The sequence below is a fragment of the Python bivittatus genome, unplaced genomic scaffold, assembly GCF_059951505.1.
Source record: "Python bivittatus isolate LINGU-HERP-01145 unplaced genomic scaffold, Pbiv_v1 ctg000070_np1212, whole genome shotgun sequence".
Taxonomy (NCBI): domain Eukaryota; kingdom Metazoa; phylum Chordata; class Lepidosauria; order Squamata; family Pythonidae; genus Python; species Python bivittatus.
The window spans coordinates 55,644,601-55,670,760 of NW_028277034.1; the positions used below are offsets into that span (position 1 = coordinate 55,644,601).

At 46.6% G+C, this 26,160-nt stretch overlaps 1 protein-coding gene and 1 long non-coding RNA gene across 2 annotated transcripts in view; one reads left to right on the forward strand and one right to left on the reverse strand.

Annotated features, from left to right (window-relative positions):
- Positions 1–717, reverse strand: part of DNAAF9 (dynein axonemal assembly factor 9) — an 85,755-nt gene extending 85,038 nt beyond the window's left edge. The window contains exon 1 of the mRNA XM_088133213.1: positions 526–717. Within this exon, the coding sequence (XP_087989339.1) occupies positions 526–623 (98 nt within the window). The 5' untranslated portion in view covers positions 624–717. The remainder of the gene's footprint in view (positions 1–525) is intronic.
- A 7,483-nt stretch (positions 718–8,200) lies between these two features.
- Positions 8,201–14,045, forward strand: LOC112540328 (uncharacterized). Its single transcript, XR_015794649.1, has 3 exons — positions 8,201–8,478; positions 9,311–10,567; positions 13,131–14,045. It is a non-coding gene; the product is annotated as an uncharacterized LOC112540328 (long non-coding RNA).
- The last annotated feature ends 12,115 nt before the right edge of the window (positions 14,046–26,160 follow it).

A 26,160-nucleotide genomic window follows, 5' to 3' on the forward strand; every position in this document is an offset into this window, starting at 1 on the left:
TGGGATTTCCTGGTGGTGCCCTATCCACCCCAGGGTCCGCTAAAGGCTGCCCCCTCCTTGGGCACAGGGCAACCCTCCCCTCAGCGGGGGGGGGGGTCCCAGGCACGCATCTCCGCAGGGTTGCCGGGAACATCTTCGGGATTACCTGTTCCCGACCCAGCCCCGCCGACCTGGAGCTCCCGGTGGTCTCCCATCCAAGCATCAACCAGGCCCACCTGGCTTAGCCCTCCTGCACGCCCCGCCCGAGGCCCGGAGGCGCCCCTCCCCCACGTGCTCCAGCCCCTCCCCGCGCACGTGGCCCACCTTTCCCCGGCACGCCCCCCGATGCGCCTCCCCCTGCCCCACCCGCGGCCGCACTCGAGCGGCTCCCCGCCAGGGGTTGTGTGAACCCGGCATCGCGGGACGCTCTCGTTTGCAGCGGCCGCCCCGGGGGAAGGGTGGCGCCCGCGGTGCACACGCAGCGTCCGGGGGCGTCTAACTCGGGTCCGGGGAGTCGTGTGAACGCGGCCGCCCCCACTCCCTCACCTGATGGCGGGGTGGGCGCCCCCGCGGGCCTTCGAGCGCCCCCTTCGGGGCGGGGGCGGCAGCAGCACCAGCGGGCTCCGCGAGGGGAGTAGCGCCATTGTCCCGTCGGCTCCGCCAGGCCCGCCGGCCCCGCTCGCTCGCTCGCTCGCCGCGCCGCCGCCCTCTGACGGGAGGGGCGGGCCGTACCAACCGTCCAGCAGCTGGAGGGAGGGCGCGCAGAAAGCCGCCGCCGGCGCCGCCCCCAAAGGGCGGGCTCGCCTACCGCCTGGCCGACGCCCCGCCTCCGTCCCGGCCCTCCCATCTCCCCCTCGCTTGTCCGACGGCCACCCCCACCCGCCGCCGTGATGGTACGGCCCCAAGACCAGCTGTTCGCAGGGGGGGAAGAGAGAGAGAGAGAGAGAGAGCGAGAGCTGGCCACAGTTGCCCTGGCAACCGCAGCGGAGCGGGCCACGCCCCGCCCCTAGCAACCGTCTTCGCGGACGCGGAGAAAGCAGGCGGACCTTAGCAACGCCTCTCTTCCCCAAGCTGCGCCCTCCAGCCCTTTGGGACTGCCACGCCCATCCTCCCCTTCCGAACTGGGGCCAGCCTTCCCAGACGACAACTTCCAGGATTCCCAGCCAGTAGGGCGACCCTGGAGTCACAGCTAAAGGAGGTCCCTGGTACTCTCGGGCCCATGCATTGCTCTAAGTAGCTAATTAGCCTTCCTGCTGCCAGTGTCTGAAGGGGGCATCTCGTTCTGCTGGATTTCAATTTGGATTTCAGTTTATTCACATTGGGGGGCAGCGTCCCTTTTACGCTGCTGCCTGCTTTCCATCCTCTGATAAACCACCGAATCCTCCAGCCTCGCCAGCCCGTCCTGATGCAGGGCCTCTGTTCTGGCCCAGGGACCCCAGGAGTCCTTCCATGATCTTCCAAGGCTGGGCTTGCTGTCCCAGTAGGGCTCCTCGGAGGCTCCGACCGTGGAAGAACCCAGCCGTGTCCTTGGTTCCACGGGTTGTGTGAAGACACGGAGTGGAAGGTGCCGGAGAGCCCTCCGTAGCCGTTGCAGGCCCACCTGGGAAGGCCTGGCTCTTGCGCAGACGCTCCTTGGGGTTGCACAGACCAGCAACGGACCGGAGGCAGGCTGGAAACCACCTGGTGTGGCCGTCGTGAGAGATCGGCTCTCCTCCGACTCGCACCTGCAGATTCTGGGTGGCGAGCAGCAAATGCAGAGTTAGAACAGAGTTCTAACAGAGAACAGAGTTAGAACAGAATAACAGAGTTACTCTAGAACTGCTCTAGAGTAGGCAGCAAGGAGACCTGTGAAGGGGAATCGGTTGTCTCTAGCCTTGAGAAAAGAGGACCAAGGGATATGAAAGCCCTCTTTGCACACCTGAAAGGAGCTCACAACCCGTTTCTTCCCTGCCAGAGCACAGGACACAAAATAATGGACTGAGGTTATGGGAAGGCAGACTCTGACTGATGGTTAGGAAAATTCTTCCCAACAGAAAGAGCAGCTGGATGGTGAAATCAGCGTCCCAGAGCGGCGTTGGCCTCCCTGGGCTTGGAAAGCTAGGCAGGGGAGGCTGGAGAGCCATCTCTAAAGCATCTGTGCTTTAATCTGGATTCCCACATGAAGCAGGGGGTCTCAGGGGCCCCTTCCAGCTCACGCATGTGCTAATTCTAAGATCTGGCACCCTTGAGACTTGGTGATTTTGCTTCAGCCCTGGAGAAGCATGACAATCGGAAAGAGCATGGAAAGGGTGGCTGGGAGTTGTATCTTTCAGAGTTTGAAGGTATTGATAGGTTAGAACAGCTACCCAGGACGGTGACAAAGGATAGGCTAAGGGCCTGGAGGTGTGAAGTCTGGAGCCACCTCTCAGGGATGATATAACTCGGTGTTTTTCAAACTCGACAACTTTAGATGGGCGGACTTCAGCTCCCAGAATCGCCCAGCCGGCATGCTGGCTGGGGGATTCTGGGAATTGAAGTCCACCCATCTTAAAGTTGCTGATGTTGAGAAACACTGCTTTAAAGCATAATCCGGTTTTATCTCTCCTGCATTTTATGTTTCTGGTTAATATATTTTTAATTGTTTTAATTTTTCTTTATATGAGTTTGGTTTCTCGTTGTTTTAACTTGTGAGCCACCCAGAGTCCCATATGCAAGATGGGCGGCTATGATCTATAATCCTTTTTCTTCTCCTCTTTCTCCTTTTTTCCCCTTTCAGTTACAGCTTGTAAAATTTCTGCCTGAGGCACACCAAAGGACATTTAACGCTATTTCCTAATAGGTGTTTAAAGAAACACATGGATGCTTTCACAGACATGTAAATACACCCTAAATCTTAATCTGACAGGATTAACCACATTCTATGAAGGTTTGCTCTCAGTCCCGTTCTCCCCCCCCCCCCCTTAAACTAAGAAACAAACCTTGTAATTTTCTGGGGCTGAATTCCAATAAACCATTTAAGGCTTAAAAAATGAGCAAGGCATCTTCACCCAAGATCCATTTCCAAGTGTGACACAGGGGTCAGGGCTGTAATTTCCTGCCAGGGAAAATGTGGGCAAAAACCCACCTACTGTTTTGTGCAGGATGGAAATTGTTTGATAAAATTGGCAACAGCCACGTAACTCAATCGTCTCCTGCAGCAGAAAACCCTGGAAATCACATTGCAAAGGAGAGAGAGCACAGAATGGCCATATTCATATGACATATTAAGACATAAACTAGACCACCCTTTTTGAGGCTCAAATGTGCAAATCCAGGCCAGATGGTTCAGTGAGTTCCACAAACTCAGAAAATGGGGTTTATTCAGTGCTCTTTGCATAAGGTTGCTTTCCCATAAAAGAAAGCGTATGATGGATGTGAATGTATGTATGTTCACTAGCCACAGCTTATGTGCTGTGGAAACAGAACCCTTGATTGCGTACAGTGGAAAATGTAGATGTTGGAAGCTGTATTTGCAGAATCTTTAAAATTTAAAAAGTCTATTTGGGGTCTATTTATCCAGAACTTTTAACTAGTACTCAGCCCCAAATGGTGACTTTTTTGGGTGCAGATGACCCAAAACTTGATTAAAGGGCTGAATGGAACCTCTTTGCAACACACTTGAAGTTAATAAGTTAATTTGCTTCCTTGCATGGGATCCACAGAGAAGGGGGTCCAAAAGTCAAGGTGGCGGGTATGACCACACATGCAAAGCATATCAGAGGGACAGCCCTTTGATTGTGTGGTCAAAGCCATCATCTTGACTTCTTGGACCTCCCCCTCCACGGTTCCCCTGCAAGGAAGCAAATTAACCCACCTGCCATTGAAGGGGTGGGGCTTCAATTGTACAGTTAACAGCTGCTGTTTTGGGAGCCTTTCCACGGGTAACCCTGATTCTTTGCTCAAGTGTTAACGGTTCCCTATCTTGTCCAAGCTGGCATCAGGGAGGGAGGGAGGAAGGAAGGAAGGAAGGAGAAAGGGAGAGGGAGGGAGAGAGGGAGGGAAGGAAGGAAGGGAGGAAGGAGAAAGGGAGGGAGGAAGGAAAGAGAAAGGGGAGGGAGGGAAGGAGGAAGGAAAGAGAAGGAAGGAGGAAGGAAGGAAATGGAGAAGGGAGGGAGGAATTAGAGGAAGGAGGGAGGGAGGGAAGGAAGGGGGAGAGAAAGACCCCCCAACAATGCAAAGGGCACATAACAGTATGTATCTGCTGTGGGGGCATCCAAGGGGGAAGTCCCCCCAAGAGAAAAGAAAGACCCCCCACCCCCACCCCCCAATGTGTTGCAGCCAATTTCCCGCGGGACTTGAGATCCTTGGGGTTTCCTCCCCTGGCCTGGGGTTGCCAGCAGACTTCCGGCTTTGCCCAGGGCTGCTGGGGAAGCAATTTTGGAAGGCGTTTTGACCGCAGCCTGCGGTGGGGGGGGGAGGAAGTCCCTCCAGGTCACCCTGGAAGTGAGCCCAGCATTGAGATCCCTTCTTCCCGTCTGAAAGGGAGGAGGAAGAGGGGAGGGGGGAGATAATGGCAGGTAATTCATCCCTTTCTGAAGCTAAGGGAAAGGAATGAGCCTTCCAATCTGGAGCTGGTCCCCATTCTCTGTCGGTTTTCTGGAAACGTTTAAAAACAGAGTTGTTCCGGAGGGCCTTCCCTCGATGCAGTTGGACTTTCACATTTTTTTTCTCGCCGTTCTGGTGTCCTGGTGCTTCTGCGTGGGGGCTGGCGCACATCGTATCGTTATCATGTTGGTTGGCATGAACCTTACCGTGGGCGTTTTAAGTTTTGTTTACCTAGCCCAGGGTTTCTCAACCTTGGCAACTTTAAGAAGTGTGGACTTCCACTCCCAGAATTCCCCAGCCAGCTTGGCTGGCTGGGGAATTCTGGGAATTGAAGTCCAACCGTCTTCAAGCTGCCAAGGTTGAGAAACATTGACCTAGCTTATACGCCAAGAGTTGTTTGATTGTGATAGGGTGGAAGCTTAATTATTAAACAATACAGTAACTAAATCTCTTCTCCTAGCTCTTTGCAGTTCCAGAAAGGTAGCTGGGCCAACAGCAACAGTCCTTTTCAGACGCAGGCATCTGTAACCCACGAGGGAGCCCACAAGGTATGTCAAAAAAGTCAAGATGGCAACCAGGGCAGTGCCATGGAAGCCCTACCCATTTTTTATGTGGGTCTCATAGGCAGCCCACTAAAAAACAGGTGGAGCTTTGACTGAAGTGTTGGGGCCACCATCTTGACTCTTTTGACCGTACCCCATAGATACCCCCAGTAATCAACCTCAGACAGCCCACCAAGACCACTAGCTAGAGATGCAAGATGGCCAGAAAATTGAAGTAGGAGTGGAGTGTAGAAGTAGCATAGGACAGTGTGACGCTATGAAATATTTCATTTCTGCACATTCAGCGTGGTTCATGGGTGTTATGATGGTTGGAGGCGTGTGGTGGGGGTAAAAAATGCACACCACAGTGACATTGCCCTTTGTGACATCATTGTGCGAATGGTGTGAACGGTGTAATTTGCATTAGTTGCGACATGCAAATTCTATAACTTATCATTTGTGAGATGATGTCATAATGGTTGTGACATCATCATGGTATCATCAAGGATGCCTAGAGAGCGATATCCATGAGTTATGACTTAGAGCCGTATTTGAAGCCAGCAAACTGTGGCTTGTACCACAAACTTTGGTTCAGGAATATGTAATTTGTGAATCCAGGTGTACTATTCTGAAATGTAAGAAGTATTTCCATTGTTACACGCTCCACGCTGCATCCAAGGATGATCTACATTGAGGCAGAATGTCTGTGCATAAACTTGTGAATTAAGATTTAAAATGGAACTGGAAATTATTTTGTCTCCTCTGTACAGGCAGCATCTGATTATTACCTTTGCATGGACTGTGGATCCTTTGGGGAAGAGTTTAAAAAAATCCTCCCCGAGGGAATTTTTACTTTACTATTTTTTACTTTGCTATTTTTTAAGTCCCCATCAGCTTCTTACTTTAAGCAGTTTACATCAGAGCGCGATGTAAATACTATCACTTTACCTCATCTCTTTTGAGCCATGAATCTGTCTTTGTTATTCAGGCAGGATCATTTCTTCAGCTGGGCTATCAGTGTTGCCCAAATAATTCCTTTATCAATAAAAATAAAAACCAGGCCTTGTTCAGAACAGCGCAATAGCTCTTCTTTAAAGGGGGGCTGAATGCTGTTTATCAAGGCAGAATATTATCCTTGTAGTTTAAATAACCTATTCAAAATGCATTGTTCTCCAAGAGACAAAGCTTAACACACACCCCCCCCTAAAAAGGAAGGCAGAGAAATGTGCTTTCCAGCACAAAACAATAATACTCAACACTCAAAAACACTCAAAACAGAAGGTCAAACAAAACGATGATCTTCCCTTCCAGAGAAAGCTCAGCCAGGAACTGGGCTAAGATAATGGATGAAACGTAGCTGCCTTGTCCCCCAGAAATAAGAAATATTGTGCCTGGAGGGAGAAATAATACATCATTTGTCACTCAGGCCTTCGGTGTCTGAGATAATTTGTGCAAAAGGTCCGGGGATAATTGTAAACCAATGTTTTCGGGGTAGATGGATGAGGCAGTGAAGGTGGGAAATGTTATGTAGAATTTTGGGGAAATGAAACTAAAAAAGCAAGGGGAGGAAATACAGATGGATACTTCATGAAATGTGAATATTGGTGTGACTGGATCAGCAGAAAATATCCCGGGATTTTCTGATTCCCCCAGGAAGCTGCCTGAAATTCCTTTATGGAAAATAGAGATGCGTACGTACCTCACAGTCTTCCTTTTTGCTTTAAGCAACATTATGCAGAGGGCAGAAAAGAAGAAAGAAGTAGGAAGTGAAAGAAATTAAGGCATGAGATAAGAAAGAGGAAGTGTAGCTAACTCTGATGTCTATCCTTGCACCTCTCCCTACCTTTGTATCTCTACAACCATCCTTGCTTCTCCACCTCCACTTCTATTTGTCCTTTAAAACGGATCAGAAATGAGGAATCGGATGGTTGCAAAACTATCAGTGTCTGTCTTTGGGCACCTCACCTGCTGTCCGATCCTCTTTGTGCAGGTCCAGGGGGAGACATAATTACATTTTCCTGGCCAACTTTTCATCAGCTCTGATGTTTGCAAGGAGCGACAACTTTCTTACCGAAGAGCCAGCCAGACCCTTCCTGCACACTTGCCAGATCAGCAGCTTTACACAAAGGATGGGAAAAAAGCAAGAAAGAATCGGAGGCGGAAATCAGAGAAGAAGAAAAGGCAATCTAACTGAATCTAGGTTCAAGGACCGCCGAACGAGATGGACATTTAGCTGGTAAAATGTTCTCTGGGAGTTAGTTGTGAGGCGAAAGCTTCATTTTGTTGATAAATGCTAAACTAAGGTTTATGCGTTGCTTTTAACAAAGCAGGGTTGTGTTCTGCGCGGTGGATTGCCCCTGCAAAAATCCTTTCAGTGCCGGAGTTCCCTCAAGATTGCATCTTGGTCGGTTTGCTTCGTTCCCAGCCAGGGACTCTGCACAAGGTGCGGTTTGTCCTCTCAACACAAGGAGGCAGTAGAAGCACAAGAAAATCACAGCCGCAGACCCAGTTGGGATAGCCCCTGGCCAAAAACGTACCAAGGGTCTGAGTGACCCAGAGAGAACGCCTCGGGTCCAGGTGCGAGAAACCAGGACAACAGCTTGCAGGGATTCTGGCGATGAAGCCAAGATGCTCGAGATGAGAATATGAGCTTCTCTTGAGAATGCTTAGAAAGCGAGGGGGCAGGGATCCAGGGGCCAGGAGGAGCAGGCATGTGCCCTCTGCCTTAGCAAACCCCCCCCCCCCCATTAGTGGATGAGAAGGTTCATGACTCAGAACCGGCTGGCCTGTGGGCTGACAAGCCTACCCTGTTTCCTGGCACCACGCACTGAACCGCACACTAACATCGTGGGGTGAGTTCACACAACGTGGCTGTCGGGCCGCCTGGACCAAGACTCATCGGTCAATCACAGACCCCCAGTTTTGCCTGGCTTAACTGGGCAGCCAGCGTTAAACTTGGCAGGAGCTGCTCAGACCCTCAGCCGGGCCATCTAGAGAAGCGTCTGTCTTGTAAACGAGAGGGAAGCCGTAGGATCACCCTGTGTCAGAGGGAGGGCATAATTCCCTCATATGCCCACAGATGTTTAAACCCGTTTCATTCCTGCTTCGCCCTGGTGTCTGTGGACTTCCTGCTCTGTGCTTTGTGGCTTTGAAGCAGAGAGTTCTTGCTCGTTGGCAAAACTGTCATCGTTGCCCTGGGACAGCGTTGCTCAACCTTGGCAACTTTACGATCTTAAAGACCACAGGTCTTAAAGTTGCCAAGATTGAGAAACGCTGCCCTGGGAAATGCGCACTCTCAGCTTACCGATCACAAGGGCAACCTAAATGTGATTCGCAAGGTTGTGGTTCTAGCAGGTTATGTGAGCCCAAGCCCTGGCTGTGTTTGCACAACTCGGTAAGTCAAAATATTTATTTAGTTAACAAACACGCATCCCATTATTATCGGAAAGAAAAGCTGACATTTTAGTTTCCTAGACTCAGATTTGCAACCGAGGTTTACCATAGGTTACAAAATCAGGTTATACAAAATAGTGGCTTCTGCAGGCTCTTCCCATGAAAACCATAAGGCAGTGTTTCTCAACCTTGGGGACTTTAAGATGCGTGGACTTCAACTCCCAGAGATCCCCAGCCAGCCATGAAGTCCCCAAGGTTGAGAAACACTGCCTTAAGGATAAGATTGGGAAAAGGGCAATATACACTGGAAAGAGATTAAGACTCTGATATGCGTACTGTACACTAGTTTTCCAGACTTCTGGGCTTGGCAGGTTGTGTGAATGTCCAAAACAACAGATGTAAAACGAGCTATTCTCTTCCAGTGATCCATGTTTGTATTCTACAGCTTGAACGTACTTGTGAGATCTTGTTCTCACGCAACACAATAACGTGGAAACCAAATAGTCTGTTTGCTGGGGGCGGGGGGAGCAGGGGAGAAAGATACGTAAGAGGTTTTGAATCCTGTTTCTACGTATAGGGCTTTTCTTGAAATGCAGCACAAGCGACAGCCTAACGCCCTTCAATAAATGTTACTTATTAGAAGTTTTGGGGTTCCTTATGAGCTTTCCTGACAAGGGCTGGGGGTGGGTGGGTGAAGCCAGACTATGCTGGTTTTCCTCCCCAAGCCCATTAAGCCAGAAAGACTGCAAATTGAGACTGCTGTTGGACGCAGTCCAAACCAGAACATGTTGCTTTCTTCTGCAAGCTGGTTTCCTCCAATTCTTTCTAACCAGGCTGGAGCTGCTCGGGCAGTGTATTCACACCCCTGGCTAAAACAGGGCCCGGTGCCAATCGCAGGTTGTTAGATGTGGGATCCTTCACAAAAGGATTGAGAGGAATCCGTTGGCACGTCCAGAAACAGCAAGAGGAGCTAAGTCCCCATCTTTCTTCCCAGGAGGGCGCAGCTGCCCCGTCTCCCGCCGGGCAGCTCACCGGCATGGCACCGGGCTGAAAAAGCGAGGCTTTAAAGGGATCGTGGGTTGCCGCTCCCGTCTGCAGATATCGATGAAGATGTGATAGCTGGGAAGCAGAAGGCGAGGGAGAAGGCGCCCACGAAGACCGCCCTGGCCCACGTGGTTGCAGGGGGACGTTTTGTGAAACAAATGGCCTGTTGCTGCAAGCGCGTCTGGCCTTGGAACGTTTTCGTGGCCACTCCTCCTGCTTAACGACGGTTGTGTACTCACAGCACGGGAAGCAAAGCTAAACTAAGAAAGCTTTAGGGCTGTTTGGGAATCCTGGGCTTGTTGTCTGCAATCAACCTTGGGAACAAAACTCAGCTTCCCAAATCGCTGCTCCTAAATCCTGGCCATTTCAGGTTCAGCGCTGTGGCAGGCCGACTCCCGGGGCTGACATGATGGGGGATAAAACGGCTCGTTAAACCAAACTTCTGCACTTCGTGTGCCACGCGAGCCTAACGGGAGAGTAAACATTGAAGGGGCAGAGCTTTCAAGTCCAGGTTTGACCCCCCCCACACTTCCCCTTTCCTTGTCAGTGAAAAATTGGTTCCTTTATTCTTTGATTCAGAATCCAGATAATGAGTGTCAGATCCATATTCATATGGGAGAAAATGTCTCTAGTGTAACTGAGATTAAGAGGAATAATAAATACATGTAATAGTAGATATAATAGTAATGGACTAACGCTCGATCAAGATGGAATAATAAAAATGAAGCTTCGGGCTGCAGAATTGAGTGTATAATGGAATATGATTTATTATGTTATTACATGATAAAGTGAGCTTTGAAGGCACTTATGGGCAGATGGTCCTCTGTGCAGAAATCTGTAGCTAATTGCATTTTTGCCTTTATTTGTTTGTTTTATTAAAATTATGCTGTTTTTGTTTCTGTTAGCTCTGCGGAGTGCTGCTTTTGGTAGAAATATGGGAATCTGACTCCTTTATGTTGAGTTACCACAGCACAGGAGAGCCCTGGTTTCTCCAGAATCAAACCATGGTCATCCGTCTTGCATCCGGACTCAAGGATTGCCAAAAAGTAATCTGAAAATTTGAAAAATCTGATAGCTCAGGTTTGGAACAGAAAAAGGGGAAGGAATTGTACAATACAAAATACATCTGAACAGAACAAGCCAACTTTTACCTCTTAGCAAAGCCTTCCTTGACCAGGAGACCTCCAGATGCTGGGTGGCACTTCTATAAGCTGCAGCATGTGTGGACTTCAGCCCCTAGAATTCCCTGGTTGAAGTCCATACCTCTTAAAGTTGCCAAGGTTGAGAAACATTGGTTTATGACATTTTCCACTAGATCAGCATCTCCCACTAGATCCTGTCTGACTCCACCTTCAGGCCAGTATCTCAACGTTCACTTACTAGACTGCTGGGTTTCCTTTTGCTTCCCTTTGGGATGAGCTTGGCACTGATAAAATCTTTGAACAAAATGTCAAGGGAAAGAGCTCAGTGTTTCCAAGAGTCTTCTTGTGTGAGATGTTGTGAATGTTGTGAGCGGGGGGAGGGGGAGAAGGGAAAAAAACAATACAAATCACTTTTCAATAGCTCTGTTTACATTGCATGCTAAGCCACCCTTCGCTTAACTAGAGTTCACTGAATGGACCTGAGTCTGGGTTCATGCTGTGACTGTATCCTAAACCGTACAATATTCCCCAGGCTGGAGTCCTCCAAAGGGGTTGGCATCACCATTCCCAGAATTCTCCAAATGGAGTATAACAGCTTGGAAAAGGCTACCATGAACCATGGCTTTGTTTTGGGGAACTTGCTAAGCTAAAACCAAGGGAATGTCAGGACTGCATCCAAACGGTCTTCTGATGAGAGGGAGGAGGTGATGCCCCAACTGTCAGCCTTTTGAGATGCACCAGGTCAAGAATCAGACACTGTGGGGACTCCAGGAATGCAACCTTATTGTTGTAGGGTCGAGTACCAGAATCTTGAAAGCCTGTCCAAATTCCCCTCTGACCCACCTTATATTAAGCAAAATCGAGGCAACTTTGAGTTTCTTTCTCACCCTTCCTTCTATCTCAGGACTGTTTAATCTCTTACCCAAGTCTCTCCTTAATGGCTCGCTCATACCTTCTCCAAGGTCAGTTCTGAATTCTTTTACACCTGCAGAACCAGGACCTGGGGAGGGGGGAGGAGGTGGTGGCAAACACTTCCCCAGGAACAGGAACATCTGGAGATCAGGAGCTGTGAGAACCTGTGTCTTCTCCTGTGGCTAGGAGCTGCCAGAACCAGGATTGGTCTGGCTGACCAACCTTGCGGTGCCCAACAGATTCAAGAAGTTTCCTCCCGGCTCCCTTTGCTGTTTGCGTTCGAACCCCTTGCCTTGCCTTTGGCATCCTGAATCTCCACAACGTGCTTCCTGACCCACGAGACACAAGCGTTTGGAGCATCTTCCAGCATCTTCTTGCTCCTCCCTCAGGCTTAACCACCGCCTGAGTATCCTGACGTGACCTGGCCGCAGACCTGCAATGCTTCTCGCAAGCTGCTTTCCTTCCCTGTCTCTCAGCGTCTCGCTTTTTGGCTCCACTCGCCTCCAGACCAGCCACTTCTCTGCCAGAGGCAATTTATAGCTACAACTGCTATAAAACAGGACCAATAATCCCATTTTGGCTTAGTTTCATGCGTCACCCTTGCTATTAAGAAATCAGGTTGATCTGGCACAGCCGTTTTTCAGGGCTAGATCTCCTCAGCTTAGAAATGCCTCTTTCACTGGATCAGTTAAAAGGGTGGCCCAATTCTAATGGGGGTGGGGGGGAAGTCCTGCAAAGATGAACCACTTCAACAGAAAAAAAAAAGGCCAACTATACTTTTTATGTCCTCTCTTTTCTCCAGATACATTTGCCTGGCTGGCTAAGAAACGAAGAAACGTGCCCGTTGCACGTTCTCAGGTTCTTGATGACATAAAGGATCTTTTAATGGCCTTCAGTCTCCCCATTTTACTAGGGCTACCAGAGCTGGACTGCAGAAATATGAATGGCCATTAGATGGCAGCAAAGAGATGCAGACCATTCTGACTCTTTGTTGCCATCCAGCGATTGCAGTCCGAATCTGGTAACTGCAGCCTTATCTCATCCCTTGTTTATTGATGCATCTGTTCATGTTTTTCTTCTGAATCACATTCATGGTAGGGTTGTGTTGTTGCAAGTGACCTTGAGACTGGCTCAGGGTGTGGCAGAAATTTTCTAAATAAAAATGGGTGGCAGTCCTGAGGAATACAAAGGAGAGCACCAGAGCAAACCTCAGGAAGAGCTTTTTCAAGTCAGTCCAACGCACGAGGCTTTTGAATATTGTTTGGACTTCCCAGAACAGCCCAATAAGCAGTACTTGGGTTGGGCCAGTTATAAGTAAGGGGAACCATGGTTATCTACGGTGGCAGATGGTATAAAGGCATGCAGAACTGACCTTGGGGAAGGAAGGAGTGAATCATTAAGGGGAGAATTGCAGAAGTGATTACGCTGCTCCGAGAAAGAGGAAACTGTGAGACAGAAACTCAACATAATCTTGCCTTGATTTTGTTTAGTGTAAGATGGGGCAGAGAGAAACCTGAATAGGCTCTCAGGATGCTGTTGTTCTATCTCTCTACAGTAAAGAACATTCTTGGACTCCGTGCTGCCTCTGTTACTTAACTGGTACTACCTCGAAAGGCTGGCAGCTATTTCAAGTTGCCATTCGGTGATCACTCGTGTAGTGCAGAATATGGTCCATCATTCACACCCTGAACCAGAGTGAGTCCTCCTCAGCCTGGCTGGGAAGTATGGAAGTTAAAGATCAGCACCCCGCTGGAGATCATCAGTTGAAGAAAGCTGATTGAAGGGAGTGAGAGACATTCGTTTCCCCCCTAAAGCTTTTTCTTGAGTTTGAGAGCAGAATTTGAACAGGACTTTTGGAAGGGAAACTCAGAGCAGGTGGGAGATACCAGCTGATTGCCCCCCCCATCTCAGCCCCCGTGTCCATTTGCTCAAAGTTGTGTCTTTTATTTCCTTTTTACCTCTTCTGACTATAGTAGTAAAGTGTAGTGTAGTAAAATCAGCTCTGGATGCAGGGAGAAAAATCACACCTGTTAATTGTTCAGAGGAACAGAAATCGCCTGTGGGCAGGTAAGCAAATACGGGCACAGCTTGTATTCCTAAAATCTTTAATAATTTAGTGCCAGCCCGTGTGTTAAGTGATTTGTTTTCTTCCTAGTCTTCAACGGCTAGTCCTCAAGGACACCTGAAAGGGGCTGTGTTTCCAATGTCAGATCCAGGGACTCGTTTCGCATTTGGCTTTCATGCCATATCAAGAGTATACAGTATATGTGTTTAGGGTGGATCTGCTTTGGATATCCACGAAGGTGTGAAGCCCAGAATGACACGGAGTGGAAAGAAGACTTTCAGACAGGAAAAGCACAGCAAAAGAATCCTGTAGGAGTTGTAGAAACTAAAATACTTTGAGCCTTGACATTGTAGGAGAACCAGGTTAGTGTAGAGGAGCATTTCTCAACCTTGGCAACTTTAAGATGGGTGGATTTCAACTCCCAGAATTCCCCAGCCAGCAAGGCTGGCTGGGGAATTCTGGGAGTTGAAGTCCACCCATCTTAAAGTTGCCAAGGTTGAGAAGATGACCTTGACAGATAGTCCAGATCTGTTACCAAAGTGTCAAGGGGAAAAACATGGCTTAAGTCCAAAACAAGAAGAAGCGACTTAGGTAGATACCTCCCTAATTCACATGAGTATTGGGGGGGGGGGTGTAGGGGAAGTAAAGCACTGTCAGAACTGCAACTGTTACTATAACCCATATTATTAGAAGTAATTTTAGCCTTCTTGTGGAGCTGATTTCTTGGTTCAGTCTACAGAGCTGGGCTGACCATCTATGGTAGCAAAAAATCGCAAAAGCCGGTGCCTTCCATGAAATGTGTTCATCAGAAAAGGCACAACCAGGTTCCTTCTGATTTGCAGCCTTGAGACACTCTTGCATGGAATCAGTGGGACGCTGAGGTTGGGAGCAGATGTGGGGCAACCAGAGGACCTATTCCTTGCAAGTTGCATCTGGCTTCAGCCCAAGGAGCAGCAGCGATTCCCCAGGAGAAAGAACAACTTTGGCAAGGAACAGGGGTTTTTACATTGACAGTTTTATGGTCCTACCCACTTTGAAGCATTCCCCAATCCTGCAGTGAGCTAGCTTTTGCAGCCTCGGGCGAGCGCACATTTTCATTTTTATCTATTCACCTGGTGGCAAACAGTTGCAGCGTATAGGATAATGATATTGCAATTTCTCTGCAGTGGCGCGAGCTGGGATGTTTTGCTCACCTGTTTTTCTCTGGGGCGGTTTTTTTTTTTAAAAATTGAATGATGAGTAAGGCCCATCAGAGGCTTCACATTCCTATTCGACTTAACTTCTGGCCCAGAGGCAGCACAAGCTTGTGCTGTCGTAATGTGCAATGGGCTTGGGAACCACCCATGAGCTCAGCTACATGTTTGCCTCGGTGCAAGGCTTACTGAATTCAGCAGGACTTCCTTTTAAGTTTAGTTGCCTTCGATCAGTCACCCGGTGGGCACAGGAGAATGAATGGCAGGGAGGCACTATATTAAAGTGGGAGAAAATTGGCAGGGCAAGCAGTTAAGATCTCTCCTCCAATAAGACCTGAACTTTCTGTAATAAATTCCAACTTTCTGTGACAACCCTGCTCTCAGCCATTGTGTCTGGCCAGTTTCCCATGTATCCAGTCCTCCAGGCAGACTCTCTGCAGGGATTCTGTGCTAGGGTTTGCTGATAAGGAGCTGGGAATACAAGATAATTTTGATCAGGGGTTCTTAAGCTGGGATCCCTTGGAGTTCCATGGATGGACTTCAGGGGGTCTATGAACCTGAATGGAAGAAAACTTACAACTTTATTTTCAGTACCTTCTAACTGAAATTCATCTTTTCATTCAATAAGGAAGGGAGACAACAGAGTAATTTATGGCCTCTAGGCTCCAAAAATGTTTGTTAACTTCAATCAGTCTCACTTTCTGAATTTATTATATCCTAAAAATGGATGTTGTCTTATTGATTTAACAGATTAATAAAGAAGGACATATAAGTAATATATTACATATTGATTCTTTTTAAATATTTTGATAACTGTGTTTGCACATAAATGGTTTCCTTCGTAATACATTCTATACAGTAGCTATGTATTTTATTTTCTGCATTTAAATACATTTTTCCAAGGAGGGGGTTGGAGGTTTCAGCAGACTCTCAGAGGGGCCCATGACACTAAAAGATTAAGAGCCCCTCGTTTAGATTCCCATAGGACATAATGCTCATAGGAGAAGAGGGGAAGGGGGTGCATCAGATAGGAGCTGGCAAAGGGGGGAGTCTTACAACCCACAGGACGTTGATGGGAAGTAGAAGGTTACCGATAGAGGCTAGAGGCTGGAATGGCTCCCATGGACAGCTTGAAGATGGACTGTTGGCTTTAATCCAGAGAAAGGCTGGCTAGTGGTCCTGGAATGGGCTGATGGTTGAAGGCTGAAGCTGAAGACTTCTTACTCGGTGAATGGTCCCAAGTCCATGAAATATCTGAGGAAGAGACTTGAAGAAGACCCACTGAAGAAGAGCATTGTGCTGTGGGACCATTCAGCAGCCAGTGTGGATGACACGGTCAGTTACCAGATGATAAATGAAAGACAAGAAGATCAAAGGCTTGCCTGCCAGCGGATCACCAACTGGATCCTGGCCAGCTGCCAGTTCAGCTGCCAGAAGGAGATGAAAAATTGCCAATCGATTCTCTAGGCCCCTTCCTTAATTCTAGTTAGGAACAGTTTCAGTAATTAGCAACCTAGAAAGGTATATACATGATGATACACCTACCTTAAGTTCATAGCCTAACCTACTAAGATATCCTTGCTTAGCATGGTTGCAAGCTAAGAGTAAGAGTGCAGGGGAAGAAATACAACCTCTCCCATATTTTTGTTGTGCTGAAAGTGGGGAAGGCTTTCTACTGTGACATGAAAAGCGGGGCCTGTAAATCACTTGCATAGCTGGAAGGTTGGGAAACGAATCTAGTTTTTATTGTCTCTTCAGTTAAACAGAGTAAGGGAAAAGACCTGAAATGCTATATGCTGTCTGACAATCAAGTCCTTTGAACCTGTGTACATATTCCATGACACCCTTGTTTTCTGTAATGGTGGGAGGATCTGTCGGGTGCATCAGTGATCTGAAAATGTGTTTGAAGGCAGGAGAAACTGACAGTCCATTTGCCTGATGGAAAGAATCACTAACATTAGTTTCCCCGAGAGAGGCAAATTTCGCCGACCTGAGCCTAAGTCAGGAACTGGGTTCATACATCATGCTAAACCAGAATTTTTAAATCAGGAAGTGCTGAAGAAGCTGCATTTTGTTTTGTTTAATTCGGGTTTCGTATGTGTAGAGCTGTGTTTCTCAACATGAAGATGTGTGGACTTCTTGTGTTGACTTCTTCTTGTGTGACTTCTTCTTCTTGGAAGTTGTGTGGACAACTTGAAGATCTGTGGACTTTCTCAACTTGAAGATGTGTGGACTTCAACTCCCAGAATGCCCCAGCCAGCATTGCTGGCTGGGGCATTCTGGGAGTTGAAGTCCACACATCTTCAAGTGGTCAAGGTTGAGAAACACTGGTGCAGAGAATAAAGAAGATGACTTTGATGGAGAGAGGGGAGATCCATTACCAAAAGCAACAAAAAGGGAAACTTTGCTTAAGTCCAAATGATGGGGGAGGATTATGAGAAAGTCTCAGAGACACCCCCTAATTCACATGGATATAAAAGAGGGAACACAGGACGCACCATCAAGGACTTGCAAGATTATACTACTATAGCCAAGCTAAGGAAGGAGGAAAATGCTGAGCAGTCATGACGTCAAATGCCAATCACAACATGGGTTAGATTTTCTGCTTAAAATGAGATAAGCAAAATAATAAGAAATCAGCAAAATAATAAAGCAGAGATTGGCACGAGTCAGTTTTTGGGGTTAGTTACTTCCTAGTTCCCGTTTAAAAATACAAGTGCTGATTTAACATAACTCGTGAGCAGCATCTGCAAAAGTCTAAGCGAGCTACTAAGGAGGCTTACTTGAGTTCAGGAGCCTTGTAGTCTGGAGGTTTTAGGTATTTGTTTTTCTCCTTCACCTCAGGTAGTCCTCACTTAACCACTCTAACTGGGACCAGAATTTCGGTTGCTAAGTGAAATGGTTGTTAGGTGAAACATCATGTGACTGCCCTGCTTAGTGACGGCAACCCCAGTAGTCCTGGTTGTGGTCATTAGGCGAGGATCTGCCCCCCACCACCCCAGCTGACCTTCGCCATCTTCCTCCTGCTGCTGCTGAGGTGTGTCTGGCCAAGGCAGCTGCTGGCCCTTTGCAAGGCCTCTGTGACGCCACGTGAGGCCTTTGCATGGCTTTCTGAGGCCTCTGTGATGCCACGTAAGGGCCAGCAGCTGCTCCAGCCTCGTCAGCAGCAGGAGGAGGAAGATGGTGAAGATCAGCTGGGGCAGTGGGGGGCAGCAGGGGCAGTGGAGTGCAGGGCGGCCAAAAGGGCAGAGATGGGAGAGAGATAGGCGGGTGGAGGGAGTTGCAGCACATGCTGCGGTTGTAAATGTGGGCAGGCTGCCAAGCACCCAAATTTTTATCACGTGATGGCGGGGGCACTGCAATGGCTGTAACTTTGAGGACTGGTCATAACTACCATTTATTCAGCACCACTGTAACTTTGAACGGTCATTGAACAAATGGTTGTTAAGTGAGGACTACCTGCAAATAAATGTAGTTTTTAGTCTTCTGTGGAATCTATTTCTTGGTCGGTCTGCCTTGTAGGGCTGATAATATATCATATGAACCCACTTCTTTTTAAACATGGTTTAATGGTCTTGCCCAGGCTAATATAGCTTATTCAGCCCAACATAACTGAGCAAATCATGACTTTAAAAATGGAGCATCTGATATTGGGGGTTGTTTTTTGTACGCTGTAAAATGTTCTGGGGTATAGAATTAGGGTGAAGCTGTAGCACTGCCAAAGTGGACAGTTCTCGTTTTGGTCCAAGCTTACCTCCATATTCCTCAAATTTGTGTGCTCCAGTGCATTAAGCTACAAATCCGAGAATTCACAGCCAGGTGCAGGAATTCCAGGAGATACATTCCAACATGTCACAGCAGGGCGCCAACTTGGGAAAAGATGGCCTGCATGTAAGTTCATTTAGGGCAGGTGAAATATTAAATGTAGTAATTAAATAGTGTTGCGGATTATTATCAAGAAAAATGTTTATCATTTGAAATGACAGCTTTATGCAAGCTTTATTTTCCAAGCACAAACACAAGACAGCCTCTACAGGCACATTGTCTGATGAACATGATGTAAAAGGAGCAAAAAATGAAGAGGAAAAGCAAACCCCGGGGCAGTATTTCCCAACCTTGCCAACTTTCAGATGGGTAGACGTCAACTCCCCGAATTCCCCAGCCAGGATCCCCGAATGGCTGGGGAATCCCCATATGCTGCCTGGGGAATTCGGGGAGTTGACGTCTACCCATCTGAAAGTTGGCAAGGTTGGAAAACACTGTCCTGGAGCAACTGCATCAATTGATGAATAGTGCCAGGATGGCCCGTCCCCCCCAACTCCCCATGAGGGCATTCCTGGGAGATGGGGTGGGTAGCCTTGTCAGTAACCCTGGATCTCATGCCTGCTAGGTCTGTGGTTTTAGGAGTACACGGATAAAGAATATTGCAATCGGGGTGCTCTATGTATTAGGGCTGCTATAGCTGGCCTGCAAAACACTGTACGACCACTAGATGGCAAGAGAGAGACAAAGAAACCTCTAACTCTGTTGTCCTCTCCTGGTGATCTGGATTTTTGCAACCCAGATATGTAGCCTTAGTCAATATTGACACTGTAAACAAATGATGATGGCATGAGGTTAAAAAATCAGTATCTGCCTGCATGGTGATGACAGTCTAAATAATTACATAGTTGAGATGAAAAGTGGAAGGATCATCAGTGATAGAGATATGGAAAGCCAGCAGAGATGAAGGGAACCAAAGACGAATGTGAGCAAATATAGTCTTAAACTTCAGCATAGTTAGTTGGGATGATTGTAAAATGGCCTAACCCCACCTCCCTCACCCCATTTATCTTTGCTCCTCACACTGAGCCACAAAGTAGCCAAGCCCAGTTTAGCTTGGTTTGTTGTGACATCCTAGTCACACTTTGTCAGTTCAAGTTTGTGGCTCCATCAAAGCCAATATTAGTGTGTTCTCGGACTAGCTTTATTTTCTTCCAAATTAACATAAAGTTCAATTTTAATCTTCCAATCCAACAATACTTTTTAATCCCCAAAGGTTAAGGGATGGATCTGACACCATTTACATGCAAACCAGGTGCACAATTGGCGAGTTATGGCTTGCTTCCTTTCTGCAAACTGCCAGTATAATTGCTTTGTTCAAATTCTTCTTTCTGCCAGTTGCGTTTATGGTGATTTGAAGTCATCCCACATTTCTGACCTTTACTTGATCTGAGAAGCTTGGGTTGTTTTGAAAGTATGACCTACAAGCCCAGCGATAATCTGTAATGCAAAATTCATAAGAGCTGAACAGGGCAAGTGACTTGCAAATATAAATGTTCTCAGTGATGGAAAAGCAATATCTGCTAATTAAGTTTCCTTGTCTGAGATATCCTTGTTAGATTGTCAGGTTTGCTTATTTTTCTTCAAGAGGTTTCTGCAGGTCTGCATATAAGCCCCCAGCTTAAGGGAGGAGGAAGGAGAACCTTCAATGAGAGGGTTCGGCGGCAGAAGATTTCAATTGGAAATGACAAAATGCTGAGGGTGTTCAAAGGTATGCCTTGTTTAGGATGGAAAAATGTCACTTCCAATATTTCAAGAAAAGGGCTGCCCACTTCAGAAGGATCTAAATGAAGCAGAAAGGGCTCAGAAGAGGACAAGGAAGACAGTGAATCCCGCCACTCAAGCCTTTGGGCTTGCAAGCCATTCCAATTAATCTGATATATCACCTTTATCTGCTCTGTTTCTGATTCATGATTAGGAAGCAGGGAAGTTGGTGGTGAACCAGCCTCCCCAAGGAAAGTAAGACCAGGAGATACAGGCACAAGCATGCATTCCTCCCAAAGCAGAGACCCAAGGACATTTCCCCACCCCACCCCCCCCAGCCCCACTGCAATATTTGCAAAGTGCACCAAGGAAGCAGTGCACTTGAGCATTTATCTTGGTTACTCCCATACCCTTTGTTTGAAGATGTAATGTTTCAAGCTGTTGAGGTGGAGATCTCAGTAGAGCAATAGAAAACAAGGTTTAGGGGAAAAAGGCTGAAGGAATCGAGTATAAGAAGAAAGAAGGACAGTGACTGACCCCTGTAAATCCCAGAAGGGCCATCAGCTGGAAGCCTTGTTCTTGACACCCCAAAAGGTAGGACTAGATCTTGAAGACTTATGGAGCAGCCATCTGTTAGGTCAGCTATAATTTGAAGTCCTGTAGCCCACTGGAGTTGGAGTAGGTAGCAGTAAAGGCCCCTCCAGTTCTAAGATTTCCATAGCTGGTTTCACATATTATCCTACATCAGGTGTGGGCAACCTGTGTATAGCATGTGGTCTCCCTGTCCTGTTTTGTAGTCCTGGCAGCTCCTGCATTTGAACAGCAAATTACTGATGTTCAGCTCTGTGATGTTTTGCCTCTTTTTCCTTTCCAAAAATAAGGACTGAACAGGAGATTAAAATTTTAAAAAGGAATGATGTCATTAAACATTAAATTACTCCAAAAAGGCTCAACCTTTTTGGCCCTTCCTCTTTCTAGGGAGGCCCCTGTGTTACTGCCAGATGCCCTGCAGGTCCTGGAGTCCCCAAACTACATAGAAAAGGAGGTTGCCCACTTGTGCTAAGCCATGCCTTTCTTGTCCATGGTCTGTTGAGTAAGTTATAATTGCCTGGAGTCACACCACATGCTAAGCTAACATTAAACAGTGTGATACATAAACCCTGACATCTAATATCTTAAACTTGCTTCAGCATTTGAAATGCCTGCTCTCAAAGAAGACATATGGCAAAGCAAGCTGAACGTGTTACAACCTTCTGTTCGAGTTGTCTGTCCCAAGCACCATTTGGAAGCCTGCCTCTTTGGGGGCTTTGCCAGTCCCCAATCTGGCTTCTGCCCAGGGCACTCCAATTAGGTTCAGGGAAGCAGCCTCTTGTAGCAGAGCGTCTGGATTGGCATCAGACTGGGGACAGGCCGTATCTATTGCCTCTTGATCTGTTGGCCCAAATCAAGGACTTATTGTGCCTGAAATGTGCAGCTCTCTACATACATTCTCTGAGTTATCCATTCACCGTGTTCACCCTTAATTTGACAATTCATCCATTGTCATGATCTGCACAGTGCACAATACACTGAACTGTAAACCATGTGGACGGGGAGCCCTAAGCTTAGCATCGCATGCAAATGAAGATTCCCGGTCTTGATCTGACTCGATCAAGGGTGCTTGCAAACCTGGGCCTTGTGAGGATGCTATGGGGTGTGCACTGTACAATGGTGGTGGCAGGCGCCAAAGAATCCTGCCAGGTCCAAAGTGCCAGGAATGAACTAGAAAGCTCCCCAACCTTCATTTCAGAATAGCGATCTTTCAAAGTTTTCCTGGGAAAAAGAAAGGACTGATAAATCCGTTTTCATAAGGAACGTAGATCTGCCATAGGTCATATCCCATCAGCTTCCTATAAATGAGGGAGGACTGCAGGCTGGGGATGATGGAAGCAACAGGAATGAAAGACATCAGTTTGGGGAAATGTTGGACTGGAGTCTCCGATCACTGTCGCAGGCACACCAGCATTTAATTAAATCTTTTTTTCTACTCACACAGATGGGTAATAGGAGAGATGCTTCTAAAGACCAAGCAAAACCAGAAGCAAACAAGCAAAACCAGATAATACCTAAAATGAGTTTCCCTAAATTTGGGCAGCTTCCTGTAATTTACAGCATTGTCTTAGCAAGGTCAGCTTCTAGAACTAATCAGAGGAAAAAAAATCAACCTTGTAAGAAAAGAGATCTATCTACATACAAGGAAACCCTGCTTTCCTTAAGCCTAGTTAATCTTTCTGTACATCTGCAGAAGGTGTCAAATATATCTCACACAATCTGTGCATCCGTTCTAGTGCAAGCTTGATTGCTCTCCAAGGTGACTCAGAAGGTCGGGTTTTACCAGCCACAGGACAGAAGTTGAAGCCCACTACATGGCTGCATGTTTCTACTGGGGCCATGGACTGTTAGACATCACACCCAGGCTTGGCAGTCTAGACTCTTAACCCTTAACTCAGCCCTTGACAAGATATGGCCAAAGACTCCCCAACCAATGTGACTTGACTCGATTACAACTTGAATTGCAGACAAGGAGGAAGGAAGGGCTTGACCCAGCTGGGGGTTGCCAACTGCAATGAGAAACTTCAGTGGTCATTCTCTAGACTTCTTCCTCTTGCTCTTCCAAATGAACAGACAGTGGGCAGGTTGCTTCACAGCTTTGGGAGGCTGTACAGAGATGTTTGCATAATGGTTCTCTCCAGCCTAGTTCCCATTTCAACAAACTTAGTCCTTACATGAATATTAAAATCTCTGGGACTGACCCTGGAAACTAACCAAGAGTTTTCCTTTCAAGAAGCGTCTGCTTTCCATTGACTCATGGTGACTTCGTGGACATGTCTGTCCTTCTCTTTGGCAACAATATGAAAGTGGTTTCCCATTGCCCCCGTTTCCTTCTCCTCCTTTCCCCTAATTTCCAGTGCAGCCTACAACCTTGGGATTTCTTGTGCCTTCCATCCATCTTCCAAACAGATCTGACCCTGTTTTAACTTTTTCAACCTCAGGCAAGGTCAGTGCCAGTAAACCAAGAGAATGACCTGGAAAATGTTTTCCTATTGGATCTACAAAAGAGCCTTTTTATAGCCTTGAAGAAATCTGTGCATTGGGATAAAGAATTGAAGATAAATCAAATCCTATAACAAATTTGATTGAATTAAGACAGAAGTAAAAGGAATATTAAGTTGGTTTATTTGATCAACGTTAAAATAAAACCTTTTTTTTTTGCAATGTTCTGGCAACTCTTTATGGACTTTTTTTGGCACCAGGATTGAAAAATTGATGTTTTATAGATCTGCTTATAAATAAGGGATGGGATATGGGATGAAGAGATATTTGTTTAACCTTATAGGGGGTGAAGAGTTATTACATTTGTTTATACTTGTTGTGATGAAGTCACTTCTTTATATATTCCTTTTATTTTTCTTTATTCTTTTTCTTTTTCTTCTTTTTCTTTTTTCCTGCACTTTCTATTCTTTCTTTCCATTCTATTTTCTTTCTCTAAGTTTAGTTTGTATTAGTTTTTACTATTGTAATTAAAATTCTTAATAAAAATTATATTAAAAAAAAAGAAGATGGCTTAATTACCTAGGTTATTTTGAAGCTGGTAACCATTACTTTCCTGTTTAGATAAAACAGAAAGCTAGTCATTTAATGGTTTCCTGCTTTATTTTTGGCTTAAGAGGAGCGTAGAGTAAAGCAGTTGATCTTTCAGGTTGTGAGATCTCGATATTGGTTAACCAGATGGACAATATGAACTCCCGAGTGTTCCATGTTCTGAGGAAAGGTCATCCTCCTTTCACACACTGTTTCTAGTACTTTTAACTTTGTACTCTTGATAGCATATCATGTACCTATTTTATTTTTCTGCTTTATCTTTGACCAAAAGAGTAAACGCCCTCTTTGTTTTCAGATCAGCTCCTGGGATCCGACAGTCTGGTTGCAAGAGAGAGGAAGTGCGATGTGCTAAATGTGACTCTGGGTGGAAAAACAGGGCTACTGTTGGGCCAAAGACTGTGGGTATCTCATGACTGAAATGTCGATGAGCCACTGAGACAGCTCAAGAGTGCAAATTCAACAACTTTAATCAGAACGCTTCCACGCCCGTGCAGGGCATCCCACAGGCATGTCTATGAGTGGCTGTTCCCTTTCTCTTTCCCCTCTGAATCCTTGCAAAAGAAGAGTCTGTTTATTGTGGAACTGGGAGCTTTAGGATATCAATTATTCACTTGACCTTTTGCCGAACAGGCGTCACTGCAGCATCATGGGGAGAAGAGAGAGCAACTCTGCTTCTTCTTTTCCCTAAACATGCTTTCATTTCTGCTTGGAGGACAATAATGCTTTATTAGCATTCTTTGGGAGTTTGACTGAGGCAGCGCTAAATAGTTTTAGGTCTGTAGGAGAAGGAATGAAGAGAAGAAAGGAGAAGCCTGGGAAATGAAGTTCTGGTTGTTGTTTAGTCAGTCTGGGTCCTCTGGCAATCTGAGCATTGTGGAGGCACTGAAGTTTCTTCCAATTCTTTGGTCAAAGCCCCGCTGGTATGCTAACTGCTAAGGGACCTTGGGGGTCCTTGAGCTTGGCGTAGATTAAAAGCAACTGTTGTAGGCTGGTTCTTGAATAATCTCCATCGGCCTTGACCCCATGGAAGAGAGGCCCCACTTGTGTAGCTGAAGATAAGCAATCCAAGATCAGCAGCAGGCTTTCTACATACGGCATATGCAACATGCTAAGCTCCAAAGCTATTCCTGTTCCAACCCTGCATGGAGCTCTTGGGCCAAGCTTGGCAACCTACTGTGTCCCCCAAACCAGAAAGAACAAAAAATCTAGGTTTTTGGAAATTGCAACTTGCACTCCAGGTTTTTCAGAGGACACAGGTCCCCATTTCCAGAAATCCCAAATGGCTGCTCTTTAGACTTCAGCTTGGTTCAAGAGCCATGCATTGTGGGAATCACAATGTGGAAATCATTAGTCACTCCTGCCTTCTGGAATTTTAGAAAATCTCTTAGACTAGTCTACAACCGAGGGATTTTTTTGGTGGTTTCCCATCCATGTACTAACAAGATCTCACCCTGGTTAGGTTATTGACATCAGCATTCAGTAAGTAGGTGCTGCTTTCTGTTGTGGAACATTCCAACTTTCTATATATCCTAGAACCTCAGAGAACCTTAGAAAGACTGGTAGACTGTGTATATGCATTAACATCTTTTTGTAAAACAAGTGTAAGATCCACATGCTCACAGAGGCTCCACCAAGATTGGGTTGCTAATGTCTTCTTCCAGGATGTTTTTGAACTTTGCAGTAGGGGGGTACAAAAAGTAAATAGTGGCCACAACTGCACACTTGAAGTCCCTTTCCAGGCTACTCCCCACCCTTGATATTTCATGGAGGAATCCCATCCAAGTACTAACCAGAGCTGACCCTTCTTAGCTTTCAAGCTCAGAAAAGGTCACCTAGGTACCACCATCTAAGCCAACCCCATGTGAAGAAAATCAAAGTGTGCAGCTTCTTAATGCATTTCTACTTTTAATGGCCAACTTACTGATGCTTTTTAGCAGTTCTCCGTTATCAAATTCAGCTCCCCAGAGAAAAGGGATATTGCTATATAAACAAAGCCCTTGGGTCTCTCATGTTGACACATGGCCTATCGTAACATAAAAGGAGACAAGGCATGTGGAAGTTTTAAAAATTGGTGGTTATTCAATTAGGAAAGAGTTTCTGGTTTCTTATTTTTGTTTTTTAACTGTGTGTGTGCAGGAGAAGAAAAGAGGATGGCTGTG